The sequence below is a fragment of the Eucyclogobius newberryi genome, unplaced genomic scaffold, assembly GCF_026437365.1.
Source record: "Eucyclogobius newberryi isolate DKJ021-1_F unplaced genomic scaffold, fEucNew1.0.hap1 SCAF_2, whole genome shotgun sequence".
Taxonomy (NCBI): Eukaryota; Metazoa; Chordata; class Actinopteri; order Gobiiformes; family Gobiidae; genus Eucyclogobius; species Eucyclogobius newberryi.
This window is the reverse complement of record NW_027315834.1, coordinates 10,909,395-10,926,520: the sequence shown is the minus strand read 5'-3', so window position 1 is coordinate 10,926,520 and position 17,126 is coordinate 10,909,395. Positions and strand designations below refer to the sequence as shown.

The 17,126-nt window shown below is 40.4% G+C and overlaps 1 protein-coding gene across 2 annotated transcripts in view; it reads left to right on the top strand.

Moving 5' to 3' along the window:
• The window catches only part of mamdc4 (MAM domain containing 4), a 51,908-nt gene extending 36,592 nt beyond the window's left edge, over nt 1-15,316 (top strand). The window contains exons 25-29 of one of the 2 annotated variants that reach the window (XM_072454533.1): nt 1,286-1,410; nt 2,784-2,889; nt 5,198-5,370; nt 13,686-13,751; nt 14,871-15,316. In XM_072454533.1, the coding sequence (XP_072310634.1) occupies nt 1,286-1,410; nt 2,784-2,889; nt 5,198-5,370; nt 13,686-13,751; nt 14,871-14,906 (506 nt within the window). In that variant the 3' untranslated portion in view covers nt 14,907-15,316. The remainder of the gene's footprint in view (nt 1-1,285; nt 1,411-2,783; nt 2,890-5,197; nt 5,371-13,685; nt 13,752-14,870) is intronic. The other variant, XM_072454534.1, reaches the window with a different exon arrangement.
• Nucleotides 15,317-17,126: the final 1,810 nt, after the last annotated feature.

Below are 17,126 nucleotides of genomic sequence, written 5' to 3'. Positions count from 1 at the left end.
CAGGAAGTCAAAATTGACCTGTTTCTCTTACTAAGCTGATCAATATTGTGTGGATTATGATGAACAAAATGTAAAATGATGATATATTTATGTTATAGTTCAATATTGCACACCTGAAAAGGCATAATATGTCTCCTTTAATAATACCAATGCACTTACTCTATATTCTGTTGATAAATCTATCTATAGATCTATTTATACTCCATACTGGCACTGCTTATGTTATATGCAGTGGTGGAAAGTAAAGTAGTACAAAAGTATTTTACATTTATGTATCTTCACTTTTACAGTGGATGCTTTTCATTTCACACTACATTAGAGAGCAGGTTTCTGTACTTTTTACTACTACTACTACTGCTAATACAACTACTACTACTACTACTACTACTACTACTACTACTACTACTACTACTACTACTGCATTATTTAACAATTTAACAAGCCTAGAAAATAAAAGTACTTTTCTTTACTGTATGACACTGTTCAGCACGTTCACTGTTTGAGTTTTTTTACAAATTAAAAACAACTAGAAACACTACAAAATCAATAATGTTGTTTTTGTTGAACCAGAAGTTCTCAAAATCTGTGTCAAATATTGTGTTCAAGTCACACTTTTACTTGGGTATATATATATATATATATATATATATATATATATATATATATATATATATATATATATATATATATATCAACTCTCACTGGGTTCTGCACAGTATCTTTGCTGTTCCTAGCACTGCACTTTTCTTGACTGAGATCTCAGACGTCTTTCCTTGGATCTGCTCAAGCCATTCCTCCAGTTTGGGGGTCACTGCCCCAAGTGCTCCGATCACTATGGGCACCACCGATACCTTCACGCTCCAGGCCTTCTACAGCTCCTCTCTGAGGCCTTGGTATTTCTCTAGTTTCTCGTGTTCCTTTTTCCGGATGTAACCATGGTACTACAATGTCCACCACCACTGCTTTCCTCTGCACCTTGTCCACCACCACTATGTCCAGTTGGTTCGCCATTACCATTCTGTCTGTCTGTATCTGGAAGTTCCAGAGGACCTTGGCTCGGTCGTTCTCCACCATATATATATATATATATATATATATATATATATATATATATATATATATATATATATATATATATATATAGTATTTATTTTCCCCTGCTGCTGTGTGTACTTTTACTTAAGTGACAAAATATAATTCTTCTTCCACTTCAGCTTGTTACCTGAAACCTTTGGGCTTGTAGTAAAACCTTCTCCGTCTCTTGTTGCTCTGTGGTGTCACTCAGGTGTGAGCGAGCTGAAGGTGTGGCTGCGTTCTGAGGGCAAAAACACAGAGTTACTGAGCACCAGTGAAACCGGGGGGTCCTGGAGACGCTTCGACACCGACATCACCTCCGCTCAGGAATACCAGGTTTGTATCAGGATCTGGTATTTTAAGATAGTATCCAAAATAAATCAATGCATTATATTAAATGAGAATCCTCTTTATTCCCATGGCATTTTAAAAAGCCGTTCCTAAAGTGCTGCACATGAACAGGTGAACACTGCAGTTAAAATAGAATAAAGCAGAACAAAAAGTACAAATAAAACAATAAACTGACTAATAGGCATAAGTAAATACATAAAATCAGAACAAACAAATCACTAAAAGACAGAAGACCACACGACTCGCACAGTGATCAAAGCCAGAGATTTTTTGGGGTCATTTTTACAGTGTTTCCTCAAAATTTGCTTATTCCACGTTAAGTATGTATTGATTCTTGCATGTTTGAGATATTTGAAAAATGAAGACTCTGAAAATAACATTGAGCTTTAATTTGGAAATGGACAAATTTGAGTTGGGACTGTTATTTTCATTTGAATATAGCTTTAATTCTTAGGTTGATATTTATTTATGTATGTATTTATGTATTTATGTGTTTATGTGTTTATGTGTTTATCTATTTGTTTATCTATTTATTTATTTTCTGGTCAGTGTTGTGTTCTATTTTGGTTGTTGTCCTTCCTATACATTTGAAAACTGAAAAAAATAAATAGATGTATACATAAAAAAATTATGTTATCAAGCTGTTGTTGATCAATATTGCGCTTTACAAAGAACTAAATGTAAAATGAGGATATACTTATGTCAGGGTTGGGCAAACAACGGCCCGCGGGCCACATCCGGCCCGCAGCGCCTTTCAATCCGGCCCGCCAAGCTTGTCCAAGTAATATTTTATTTATTTAAAAATCCTTAATAAATATGACGTGAAATCAATTAAATAATACATTCAATAGCCTATATTTGACAGAAAAGTGATATTTAATTTGATATTTAATTTTTGGGATTTTTTTTTTTTCACACCAATGATGGCGGGCCAGCCCTCTGCTACTTGCCTGGATTCGAATATGGCCCTCGGAGGAAAATAATTGGCCACCCCTGACTTATGTTATAGTTCAATACTAAGTACCTGGGGAAGAAAAGCAGAATATATCTACTCAATCTTAAATGGTCACTACAATACTCTGCTTTTGCTTATAATTATTTTCCTTTTGTTCACTCATCAATGAGAGAGCACACACTCGTACAAGTTATACAAATATATATAATTATGTGAAATCAAAATTATAACAATAAAAGACATATGTCTACAAAGTCTGGAGGAGGATAAATTAAATGTATATATTACCTTGTTTGTATTGTTGCTGTCTGTGGGTTAGTAATGGTAATAAATGATGATGATATATTGATTGACTGTTTATTGATCAGCAACATTGATCATGTCACCTTCATGAACCTCTCAGATTGTGCTCGAGGGCTTCAAAGGCAGTTCTGGGTTCCTGGCCCTGGATGACATCGAGTATACTGTCGGCGTGGACTGCTCTGGGAGAGACACCGACACTGTCAAAAGTAAGAACCGTTCTGAATAATTGTACAATACAATATTTAATCTGTTCTTTAGTTGAGCGCTGCATCTTTTAGAGGAAATTATTATTAAATTTAACCTGATTTAAAACCTGTTACCATCCACCAGGGGCGATTCTAGGGAGTGTGGGGGCCCTAGGCAGAAATTCTTAGGGGGCCCTACCGACCAGTGTTCACAAAAGATCTTCGCGGTCTATTCTGTCCTCACTGTGGTGTCACTACCAGGGCTAGACAGATAGCAAACATCCAAAAAAGAGAGTCCAACGACCATGTAGAGAAGACTTGTCTTTAATGTCTTTTAAGACGCTTTTCCCCACAACTTGTCTCTTTGACAATTGGAATTTTGTAAAACTGTAACAAACACATAAAAACATGTAAACACATGTAAACCTTATAAATGTACATTCACATCAATTGTACATGAACAGATACATATAAGAGCAATGAAAATAAAGGTTTGAACACATAGCCTATCTTAAAATGTGACAAGGCTACATGCACAGCAGCTAGCAACAACCAACATTCAAAGGAAGTACAGATTAAGTTTAAGTTTGACATAAGTTTATAAATGCAAACGTAGAACAACATTATAACACAGAATAACATTCAACTTACGGACAAAGATACCCCAAGGCAGAAAATGGGATGTTTTTGTCAGTAGCTGCACTGCCGGACATGCTCGACTGAACGCATGAGGCCGAAAAACGAAACTTATACCGACAACGTCCATAGGGGCAGTAGTCGACTATCGCGCACACGAAGAAGTTTAGAAATGACGTAATCCTGTGTCAACAGTACACGGTCAGTAAGCGCCAGAAATAAACCATATATTAAGCGCACGGGCGGCTTCGCGGGGCACCTTAGTGGCCTGGGGCCCCAGGCAATTGCCTGGTATGCCTAATGGGATGCAGCGTCCCTGCCATCCACCTATTTCGCCCTGTGCACAATGGTTGGACATACCCAAATGACATTGCTTATTAAAAGAGGATCTTTACGTTCCATATGTGAGTGTGATGCATCATTAGAAAGCTTAGTCCTTCTAGTTTCTGCAGATGTGCACATGAACACTGTCAGGTCTTGCCTGAATATTGTTAATTTGTAAAGGTCCTAAGCAGTCATACTTCATTGTAAGATTATGTGTAAAGTTTCAGATCTCTAGGAACAGGCATTTTGGTGCTGTTGACCTCTTTGAATCAAAAAGTATATTCGGAACAAGTTTCCAACTGTGCCAAACTGTTTTGCTACAATTTTAGCTCCTCTATGAAAATAGAAAATACATTTTGATGTTTTGTAGACCACTAATACCTATTATAACTGACCTATTATATCAAAAACAATGTATGTGAAAACGTGTAACCATGAGTTTAACCATGAATTTCCCAATAGAGGTGACATTTTCTTTTTTTTTATATAATAATAATAAGGCTGAGCAAAATAATATGTCTGTTTGCCGTAACCTGACCGACCCGGTATAAAACTAGCTGACTGAAACACAAATATCAGCATTTTGTCAAAATTACGCACATTTTTTAAATTATACTAATATTTCGCAGACTCGCCGACCGTACTTTCCACGCAGTTGAACTTAATTTTCATCCCAAGGGACAATTAATGCGTTGCGTATCACATATGCGCTTACATTTCCGGTCCTCCATATGCTTCTGTATGAAACGGACCATGCAGGAGGGAATCCATATTGCCTTTTACCTGCCTCTGTCGGCGCCACTGAACTGGCTCATGTCGTTCTGACATGGCTGAACCACTCATGTCGTTCTGCGTCATGTTGTGGCTTCATGTTAAATTTGATAACATAAACACGCCCAGTAGCGTCATCCCAACAAACATGGCAGCGCACGTGTAACGGCGTACAAAATGTCAATTGAAATATCTTAAAATCTGAGATTTAGTCTCCCGATCGAGACGTTTTCCGTCATTGACTGTTGAAGTCACTCCGAGTCAAAAAATGGCAACATTTTAATATCTTTTTTTGCCTTCAAAGTTAAAAAAAAAAGAATTTACCTACCGAACAACCCACTTGAAACATTTTGGGTCGGGTTACAGCAAACATACAATTTATTTGGGGTAGCCTAATAATATATATATAAGAGCGTTGAACTTATTCTCAGTAGAAGTGGTGTGCAAATAATGTATTATCCTTTATTCACACTAGTACTGAACATGTATGATTAGAATTTGAAATGTTTTCCTTTATTAGGTGACCCAAGTAAATGACATAAAGGTGAGGATTTTTCTCTCCATCCATTTTTGATCTAACAAACCTTTGTGTGAACAGAGGGAAGACATATTGACGTTGGAGGCCTCGCTGCCTCAGTCATCGTGGTTCTTCTGCTCGTGTCGACTCTCATTGCCCTGCTGGTTTATTATCTGAGGACCAAAAACAAGCAGGACACTCCCTCTGCAGGTCCAGCCGGATTCTCCAACGAAACATACGAACAAGAGCTCACTGTGAGTATAGAACCACAACAAAACAATAAGTATCAGTTATGACCGGCAATTTATCCTAAATTCAGTTTGAAATCAAAAGCAAATCAAAACAAAAAAGTGTCCCAGGTGGGAAACTTTAAGCAAAGTCTGACTATGCCTATTTGTCCCATTTGTATGGAGGACCTAAAATTACATAATTGGAAATTAATACAAGAATAAATCTTGAAATAGGGATGTCCCGATCAGGTTTTTTTTTGGCCCCGATGCGATTCCGAGTCATCTGATTTTGAGTATCTGCCGATACTGAGTCCCAATCCGATACTTTCGTAACACATTCAAAAAATGCACAAATGCAACATAAACAGGTTGTCCCCAGTTTTTATTTTATTTCTTAACACTTTAACAGTGCACCTTTCTTTGGGGTAGCTTGAATAAGAAATAATAGTGCAAAATTTGAATTAAATAAAAATAGCAGCTCAACTTAAAATATCCAGCAGGCATGTAAACAAATAAGCAAAGTGAGTATTAAATGAAAGTGCAACAGTGTCATAAAGTAAGGCCAGTAATGTGCTTTTCAGAACTGCACTCTTAATACTCTTGTGGCTTAAATAATAACATTTATGTTTTTCTTGATGAAATCCGTCTGAATGGTGAGTCGAGAGTAAGCCAGGGGCGAGTGTTCTGATCCTCGCGGTCGCCACGGTGTCTATCATGCTGCGCTATCAGCCCGCACACCCCCGTGTATGTGCTCCGGAATGGTGATGACGCCCTCGCCCAAACCGCACGTCGTCTCACCCATGGCTTTCTTCATATTAGCAGCATTTTTCCTTAATCTGCGTGATGCGCTCTGCTGTGGCATGCAAGATTGCACGGCGCAAAACAACACTCAAGTTTACCGCCATGTCGCGATCCATTCATGCGTTATACGGAGGTGAGAGACTAATAATAAGCTTGAAATGTATAGCGCTGATCAAACTAATAAGAGTTAAATGTATATTCGATCACTAATCGGGAGGCAACATCCGATTTCGATCGAGTCTGAAACCATGTGATCGGATCGTGACATCCTTACTTGAAATTATGAAAATAAAAGGAAAGGCATAAATAAATACATGCATTTATAAAATAGTGCATATTATGTGCATGAATACACAATAGTATGCTTGTTTTTACATTTCCGTATTTACTCATGCTTTTTTACTGAATTATTTTTCAAACAAACAATTTAATATCTGTTTTTGAAACATCTTTATTTGTATATTTACTTTTACGTTTATTTTCTTCACATTTATTTGTTTTCTTAACATTTATTTAGCTACACATGTATTTATTTTTAACATAACATTGTTTTCACATTCATTTATTTCTGTTTTTCTTGTTGCAAATTAGTGAGCGGGCCCGACTTTGACAAAACATTGGACTCTCCACAGTGGGACTTAATAAAGTCAGCTGCCCGGGACGATAGGTGGAAAATAGCACTTGAGCTACACCTGGTACAATGCATCTCTACTGATAAGGTTAATGTATCTGTCCCTGTCTCAAATAAATAAACTAACTAACTAACTAAAAACAGAAATTAATTTATTTTGAAATAAATAAATGTCCTTCCAGCGAGGTGACGTTCCATGTCCCCAAAGTCAGTTTCTGTGTCCAGAAATCTGGTTGTTTTATGCCCCAGATACATCCTTTTAAATACAAGTGTGATGTTAACATTGAAGATAGTTTGCTGTGTAGTTTGCAATTTAATAATCTCAGTCCAATATTTCTGAACCCTGTGAATAATGTGCACTTTAACTTAGAGTCATAAAATATAATTTTCCCCACAGAATCCTTTCCATGGGATTTTTTGCATTTCCATTAAGATGTGCATATTACTTTCCACTCTTCATCTGTAATAACAATATCCCCTCCTGAGCTCTCTTTTAACGTTTAAAATACCAACTGTTACATTATTATTTTGAAGTTACAAATATCAGCCACCTCAGCTGTTCCCTGAAGCTATTAGTCACATCTAACCAAACCCCTTTAGTGTTTTGTTTGCACTGTCAGCAGGTAAAACCTTCAGAACTGGTTTGTTTCACAATGTTGGGGGGGAAAGGCGAGGTGAGGCAAGGCCAGGTCAGTTTCTTTGTAGAGCACAATTCATGCACAAGGCAATTCCAGATTTTAGTTGCATAAAATAGATCAACGCGTGCGTGACGTCAGAATATTAATGAGCACTACAAAAGTCCCAGATGAACATGCAAGCCCGCTCAGGCCGTCAGAGAAATAACATGGGAAAATGCAGTGGTGGGCCGTCAGGGCAAGCAAGGCCTTCTCTGCTGGCCTAAACATAATCAGAATATGATTAAAATATATATATATATATATTTTCCCACAAATATTTATTACATTGTTCCCCAAAGTAAGAGTTATACTCTTCATTTTAATGGCTTTCCTCTTGGTTGCACTGCTTCTGCCCCAGGTTCAGATTTGGAGGCTGGTCTTTATGTTAAAGCTTTTATCCAATCATATTTAGCCATCATGTGTTGCCAGGGATCTAAAATCTACCGAGGCCTTCAGACTCAACAGAGCTGGTGCTTGTAGCTTATAGTAAATGGAAATGAAAATGATGTGTCAACCAATCAGCTTCAGAGTTGGCTCTTGTACGTCTGCTGCTGTTGCTCAGGAGCCATCGAGCAGGTGCATCACGTGCACGTCTTTTGATTGGATCATCAATATTAAGAAGCAGGTCCTATGGGCGGGGCTATGCGAAACCTCACAAACTCTGATGGAGGAAACTGGCTGTGACAGACACATTAATCCGTGTATTACTAAGCTGTTTTTTCAACCCACAATGTTGAAGGAGGACAATATATCGATATAATTATAATGCCTTTCTCAAAATGAACTTTTCAAGAAAAGTTAGACATTGTAAGGAGAGGTCGTCCTATGCCGACGCTGTTACTGGCGGGTTTGTTCCCCACTTTCAGAGTTTGGACATGGCGCGTTGAAAACGCGGTGAAAACTCGTTGAAAACGCGTTGACAACGAGCGGAGAACGACGTGGAGAACGCGTGTTAAGCACTCACGGAGCGGACACCCGCGTTGCGGACACCCGCGTTAAACACTCACGGAGCGGACACCTGCGTTAAGCACTCACGGAGCGGACACCTGCGTTAAGCACTCACGGAGCGGACACCCGTGTTAAGCACTCACGGAGCGGACACCCGTGTTAAACACTCACGGAGCGAACACCCGTGTTAAGCACTCACGGAGCGGACACCTGCGTTAAGCACTCACGGAGCGGACACCCGTGTTAAACACTCACGGAGCGGACACCCGTGTTAAACACTCACGGAGCGGACACCCGTGTTAAACACTCACGGAGCGGACACCTGCGTTAAGCACTCACGGAGCGGACACCTGCGTTAAGCACTCACGGAGCGGACACCTGTGTTAAGCACTCACGGAGCGGACACCCGTGTTAAACACTCACGGAGCGAACACCCGTGTTAAGCACTCACGGAGCGGACACCTGCGTTAAGCACTCACGGAGCGGACACCTGCGTTAAGCACTCACGGAGCGGACACCTGCGTTAAGCACTCACGGAGCGGACACCCGTGTTAAGCACTCACGGAGCGGACACCTGCGTTAAGCACTCACGGAGCGGACACCTGCGTTAAGCACTCACGGAGCGGACACCCGTGTTAAGCACTCACGGAGCGGACACCTGCGTTAAGCACTCACGGAGCGGACACCTGCGTTAAGCACTCACGGAGCGGACACCTGCGTTAAGCACTCACGGAGCGAACACCCGTGTTAAACACTCACGGAGCGGACACCTGCGTTAAGCACTCACGGAGCGGACACCTGCGTTAAGCACTCACGGAGCGGACACCTGCGTTAAGCACTCACGGAGCGGACACCCGTGTTAAGCACTCACGGAGCGGACACCTGCGTTAAGCACTCACGGAGCGGACACCTGCGTTAAGCACTCACGGAGCGGACACCCGTGTTAAGCACTCACGGAGCGGACACCTGCGTTAAGCACTCACGGAGCGGACACCCGTGTTAAGCACTCACGGAGCGGACACCCGTGTTAAACACTCACGGAGCGGACACCCGTGTTAAGCACTCACGGAGCGGACACCTGCGTTAAGCACTCACGGAGCGGACACCTGCGTTAAGCACTCACGGAGCGGACACCTGCGTTAAGCACTCACGGAGCGGACACCTGCGTTAAGCACTCACGGAGCGGACACCCGTGTTAAACACTCACGGAGAACAATGTGGAGAACGAGCGGAGAACACACAGACATCGGCACAGAGAAGGTGAGGCAACGCCTGTTTAAACTGCGTTTCTGTCTAAATGTATAGTGTCTAGAGCCATGGCATCATAATGATGGTAATATGATGGTAATAAGAGGTGGATTTAGTCGGGTGGGAGTCGTGGGACTGTGTATGACCTCATTGAAGGCCCAAGCCCCAGACCCACGGCCCGCCACTGGGAAAATGGCAGAACAACAGTTCACTGTTCTAATCTCACACTAATCTCACTAATCTCACTAACACTAATTTCAATCAAATTGACGAAAGATGACGTCCCAAGAGCGAAGCTGTAACAGCAATAACTAGAGGACCATTCTGAACTAGTTGAAGCGATGTTTACGGTGCAGAGGACGTCGTATTAGCGGAAAGAAGGCTGAACTTGTAAAAAAGTATATCCGGGCTTTCAGCGTCTTCATCTAGACTCATTCTCTCTCTCCTCGGTTCACAACAAGTCTAATTTTTGAACATTACGACATGGCATTTGTAAGGGTTTACTGAATAAAACTGATGTTAATTCTACAGCGTTTGCGGAACACGGTAAACTTATCCGGGGCTCCAGGCACAGGCAGCGGTGAGTGACAACCTGCGTCCCCGGGGTATGCTCACTTTCACGGGCAGAACGCGCCCCCTTCCCCGCGCTCTCCGGTTCTAAATTTCCCGGTAGAGAAATGGACACAAGAGTCTTTGACCACTCTCCGGAGAGCGCCTGCTTTAAAGTCTCTTCTCTGAGCCACAGGGGCCAGTGCAGAGACCTGAGAACAGGACTAATGTGATCATACTTCCTGGTTCTAATCAGTGTTCTGGATGTACAGTGAGCAGGCCATTACAGTAGTCTAATCTACTGGAGACAAACGCACGAAGAAGTCTTTCCAAGACTGGTTTAGACAATATACTTTTGATTTGTTTTTTTTAGATGGAAAAAGCTGCTAATGATTTGATGTGGCTGTTAAAGTTCAAATTCAAGCCCATTGTAGTAGTTCTAATAGTACAAGTACTGTAGTGATTTTCATGTCCTCCCACTTATGAAGTGACATTCAAAGTTGATATTGATTAAAGACTTGGATCAAGATATGAATCATGACACACTGTATGAGTGTGGGTATGTTGTATGTATGTATGTGTGTGTATTTAAGACGTATGTGGGGCACCAGGCTTTAGGCATTTAACAAGTTTTATAATCAAATATCTAAATTAATTAATTTCTGAAAATAATAGTTCAGAAGGTAATGAGAACATAACCGTGACATTGACCCCTTTTCTGGAAATGAACGAACACTACCAAATGTGGGTTGTATAAATAGACACAGAAATGATCAGACAGAGCAACATTGACCACATTGATGTTTGAAATATGAATCCCCTTTATAATTAGAATTAGAATCCCGAGTGATCCCTCTGCTGTGGGTGGGGCCACTCACGCGCTGACCAAAGGTTTCAAGGACTGCAACAAGCTCTTTATTGTTTCTTTCACAAATTTTATCAACATGCACATTGAAATCACCTGTGAAGACCAAACCATCAAAGCCTGTGCATAAAACTGAAGGCATCTCATCTCATCAATACAACTTTGGCAGTGCTGTGGTGGCCTGTATAAAACAGTGAAGAGTATGAATGGAGACTATTTTAGCTCCATTTTAAAGGATACATACTCAAATAATCAAAACACCCCAAAAGTCAACCTGTGGGTAACTATTTCAGATCTAAAAACTGCACATACACTCCACCCTTTTTTTTTCTCGTGTTTCAGATTCAGATTTAAAGTTGGGTGGAGCAGTTCTATTAGAACTACATTTCCTGTGTTTTTGCCAAGCCATGTTTCAGTTACCAAAAACATAAAATCAAGATTATAAGAAGACATACAATTAATAAAGGAATAATAGAGGATTTTTCACTGATTTGAGAACTTAAAAAAACTGTTAGTACCTTTTGTTAAAAATGTGCATGTGTACACTCACCCCCCCACCCTCCAGTTGTTTCCAAGAGGCCACCTACCATCAAACCTCGTGCTGAAGCACGCAACAGCCCCGCTGCGACACGTGCGTTTGTTTATTAGCGCGACGGATCGCATCACATCTCTCGTCTCCGCAGATTTCTGTCTCTTCTGAGCCAGCTCTGTCATCATTTTGTACTGTAAACTGAAGGACCTCGCTAAACACACACCGGCATAACAACCACGCATGCACAGCCAGGGAAATGTGTTGCTATCCTGGGAACGAGGCTGCAGGTGTGCAGTGGAATGCAAGGAATGATTGACATGGGAGAACTACTCCACGCTACAAAGAAATGAGACTCAGATTTGGCACCAAAAATCCTCTATTATTACTTTAATTTAGAATGATCTGACATTTAGTTCAGCAAGTTTTGGACTAGTTTCAGTGGGACTGAAAAATATCTTTTCACAGGGGATATGAATAAAATTTCTCATCTCGTCTTTTGTTTTCTCATCTGTTTGATGTGACTACAGAAGGGGAGACTGTTTGTACACATAGTTGGTTGTATTTTTATAACAACTATAAGACTGAGATCCAGTGCATCCTAGCTAGATTTTGGGACCAGGTAAAAGGCGAGGGAAGATATGTGGGGGGCTTTTGTTGGTGTAGCAGGAGAGTTGGAATTCCGGTGTGACACAGTTTTGTGCGGGGAAGATTTCCTCCTTGGTAACATCAGAACTCTTGATTTTACTATATTAGGCGTGGAGCTGAATCATTTGCTGGGGTTGGTGCAGAAGCTGCTGATGAATCCTTTGGTGGAGGCTGTGGTTGTGGTGCTGTTGATGTTGAACTATCTGCTCAGGACCCTGTCCAGGTCCAGTCCAATACCTCTGAGCATGGAGCAGGTTCTCTGTCAGCACCCTCACTTCACCTCTACATAGCCATTTCTCCGTTTCCAGAATAGATACAAATTATCAATATAATACAATCCTCAAGGTGCATGCTTTTTGGACAGCCAAGTATTCAGCTGAAGCAGCCGGGTAAACTTGTTTATCTTCCTTTCGATGTTTGGAAGAGGTCCACTTATGAATGTCTATGATTTTCATCATATCAAGCACCTTGAATAACTTCAAATACTCTCTTTTCAAAACTTCAGTCTGTTCCCGTCACGGGTCCATTGCACCCACGTGCACAATCAGCTCTTTCACTCGATGTGTGGCCAAACATTAGGAAGGTCATCTCAGAAACAGTAATGCTGGAAAAATGTGTGGTGTGCATTCTGCTGATAGCACCGTCTCCTATAAGAAAAGTCTCTTATATGACTGTCAAAGCTGTATTTTAGGTGACTTTACATAATCTTTGTATCGTTTAGGCTTGGGACTTTGTTCCAAAATATAGCCTGGTCTTTAGACAGTTTTGGGAACAACAGGGTCACTCCGGTTTAAATTGAAAGGATTTTTTCTTGTAAAAACGGTGGACTTCTAGTGTTGCCCGGTGTTGGAGTGGTTAAGGCACTGCACATGAATGCCAGGCTCCAGGTGCAGCCGGCCACAGTGTTGTGACAGATTCTTAAGCAAATATCCATGCTTATAGCCCATGAATTTCTTGTTAATATTTCCAACAGCGCTCACAAGAGTTTGTTTCCCTTCTTCTCCCAGACTGTCGCTGGTTCATCAAGTATGTTGTTTAAACTTTAAAAATGTTCCTAAAATCCTTGCTTTACTTAAAAAAAGTCATCATTCAAAATCGTATTAAATTATGAAGGTTTTGAGACAACTAGGCATATAATTATTCTAAAAAAAAAAAACAAATATTTGGACTTACGTAGTTTAAGATGCCCAACAGTGGGATCTACGGTCACCAACACAAGCCCTGAAGAAGCTTCCTGGTTGTGAGAAAAACTAAGTGAGTCCAGTTGTATTTGTTTAGCTCTTTTTAGAATAACTATAGCCATTTCCCATCAAATTAGCTTCTTCCTCAAAAGTCTGAATTCTACTCCAAACCACATGATTTTATATGGACAGAGTATAGACTTCTCCATTAAAAAGACTCAAACATGTCTCGATTCAAACTTAAATACCTCTGTGTTTGCAGGCGGATCACATAAGTGTCCCACCGGCTCAAAACCACCCGATGGCTGCTGGCTTCAACTATTTCTCAGTGAGCATCTGCCCAGCCTCCATTACACAAAAATGACTAGGGATTGAACAAGATCTTGTGACGTAAATGTTTTTACATCTGGTTCGGACAAAAGAAAAGGGTTAAGCAGTGGCTCCATAAATCTACTTCCCAATCTACTTCCCAATGTCAAAATCTCGTCTCATTTTTGTGGACCCAAAATGCAATTACGCTAACTTGATCTTCCCTCAAACGCCTGACAAAATGAACTGAACTGAAGCTGTTCCTGAACCTTAAGAGCACAAACAAACTGGACTCTCTGTGAAGCTGAGATTTCCTTAATTATAAGTGAAAACGAGCTGTGCACAGAGGAAAATCAGAGTTAAAATCCTGCCTTAATGTTGTTAATTATAATATAATTATATGAAGGAATAAAGCTGATGCTGGAGGATTGACAGACACACTGAGCATTTGTTGGGTTTTGACAATTCCTTTTTCAGAGTTGAAGCTAAGTTAACTACAAATGAGATTCAGGGACTTGTAATGAAGTAAAAACATTCAAGTGGAATGCTTATCCAAGACTTAGAACGAACTGACACAGATTCATCTCAGAATGTTGATAATTTGACTGAGATCTACTGTTTTGTTATCAAATGGTGAACAAAATGGAGTAAAGTTACAGGTACAACAGAATTTTAACGGGTTAAGTTATATTGAAGGTCCCAAATTTACGTTCACTATATTAAAAATGTATTCATCTAGTATATCAAACCATTTCTGGCATAGTATTTCTATTTTCACTCATGAGTCTGTTCAAAAAGTCCAGTCTGATGCTCCGAGGACAAACTGGGAATGTCACATGGGACAGTGAGGAAAAGATATCATGGCTTTGCCCGGAAAGTTCCACGGTATGTGCACAGTGAGAATGCAGGTATTTTTAAGGTATTTTTTTATCAATAAAAACTCTCAGTGTCAATTAAATGGGAGACACGTTTAATGCCATACTATGGGACATCTGAGGCAAAGCGTAACATCGCAGTGAAGACAAGCAGATCCTCAAACATTAAAGTTCAATTGTGGGAAAAACAGTTGTAAATAACAGCTTTATGATTTGGTTTTGTTGTTTCATCTCCGATAAAAACAACGTTGGTGTTTTCGCAGGACTCTGGCGACATCAGTTCTGTGGATCTGGACTGAACTGGGCAGTGTGGGAGCTGAAGCGATACCACGGCAGCAGAACCGCCCGCGTCGCCTTTTCACAGACACTGTGGACTGATGGAACACCCAGAGAAACCCTGGTGGCAAGACCAGGAACTGCAGCCCTCAATGTGTCCGATAAAAAGGAAATCTTCTGGCGACAGTGGGAACAAACAACTGGGACAAAAGCGAAACAAAGAGAACCAAGAAAGCTCCGGAGAATATTACCTGGACGCACTTCTATTGCTTATAAATTAAAGTGTATGGAAAGTCTTATGTTTACAGCTGAAAAAAATGGCAAATTATTATTAAATAAATTCAAATATGTGCCTTTCTTTGGATATAACATGATCTTTTGAGAATTAAAGTGCATTTCACTAAATTGCAGTTGACATAATTATATTTTTGAGGCTTTTTTTTTATTTTTTTAATTTCCAAAACATACCTTGCAACCACAATGTAAATAAGGGCCCAAACCAGTCTAATTTACAATCGTTTTTTGACAAATAAAAATACATGATAGTGCCTTTATCTTGCAATGTTTAAACTGTCAGAAAATGTGTTCTTTGTACATAAAGGGGAGAATTTATAACCTGGCGCTACTTTCTGTCTTACTCATTTTTCTTTCAAATTTCCTTTTTTTTTTTTTTTTTTTGGGGGGGGGGGGGGGGGGGGGATTTTTGGCCCATATACTTTATTGTAAAGGACTTATGAGAGCGAAAGGGGGATATGCACTAAATAGTCGAACTCACGACACTGTGGCCAGCTCCACTCTAAGCCTGGTACACATGTGCTGTGCCTTAACCACTCGACCACTAATTATAATGCTGAATGGCTGAGTGGCAAGGTGAATGCCTTGCCACTCAGCCACAAGATCCCAGGTTTGATTCCCAGCCGTGTCTCAATAGATCAATCGCTGTCTGCACAGATTTCTTGTGGGTGTTTTTGTGGGTTTACGTCATGAACAGGAAAAATAGGGTCCCCTCTAGTTAATAAAATGCCTGAGATTTGTTTTGGGGTAAGTGGTAAAACCTTTCACCCACAATGTGCACTTGTGATAGGTAGGGCATAAGAAATTATTATTATTTTTTTTCAATTAGCCAACTAGTCCAACATTGATTTCTAAGTACTTTTTTTTAAAAAAACAAATCAAGGTTAAATTATAGTGACTGAAGACTTCTTGAATACAAGTTTTTTTTTATTTTTGTTTGAATAATCCCGCTGTCTGTGTTTTGTATGTATTTCAGAGTCTGTGTAGTCCAGAATGTGACATTTTTGTAGTCGATTAGTCAAAATATGTTGATTAATTGTTAGAGCCGCATGTATTGGTTTTATGGACATGACTCACTTGTTTTATTCCCTGTGCCATGTTTAGTATCAATGTTTTTATTTTACACCATTTAGAAAGATAAAGATGGATTAAAGGGGATTAAAGGGATAGAAGGGCTTTGACTTGAGCTGCCTGATTGGCTGCGTTCACTGATGAGGAGATGCTGAGGAGTTGTCCCTAGCAACCGAGGCGTCTCTACGGCAACATGCTCCCCTCTCTCTGCCTCTGATCTGTTGCTGCAGACACCGGCTCGGTGCAGAGACCGGCTTGGTGCAGAGAGGACCACGACTGGGCTGGAGCAGCGGACACGAGCAGCGCATGGACCCCGGGGTGCTCATCTTCCTCCTGTACGTGATGATCGCGCACGAGCTGGTGTGCGGCTGGATGCAGTACAGGAAGCAGAGTGGCAGGGCACGGGCACGGACCGGACCCCCGCCCAGGACCAGGTAAACACAGGGTGGATGGACAATGTATGGGGATGTTTTAACATGTTAGACAGAGATTTTAACCACGTATAACATAGATTTTAACCATGTATAATAGAGATTTTAACCACATGTAATAGAGATTTTAATCAACATTAACAGAGATTTTAACCCAATATAACAGAGATTTTAACCACGTATAACAGAGATTTTAACCATGTATAACAGAGATTTTAACCATGTATAAGAGAGATTTTAACCACGTATAACAGAGATTTTAATCACGTATAACAGAGATTTTAACCATGTATAAGAGAGATTTTAACCACGTATAACAGAGATTTTAACCATGTATAACAGAGATTTTAACCATGTATAACAGAGATTTTAATCACGTATAACAGAGATTTTAACCATATATAACAAAGATTTTAACCATGTATAAAAGAGATTTTAACCACATAT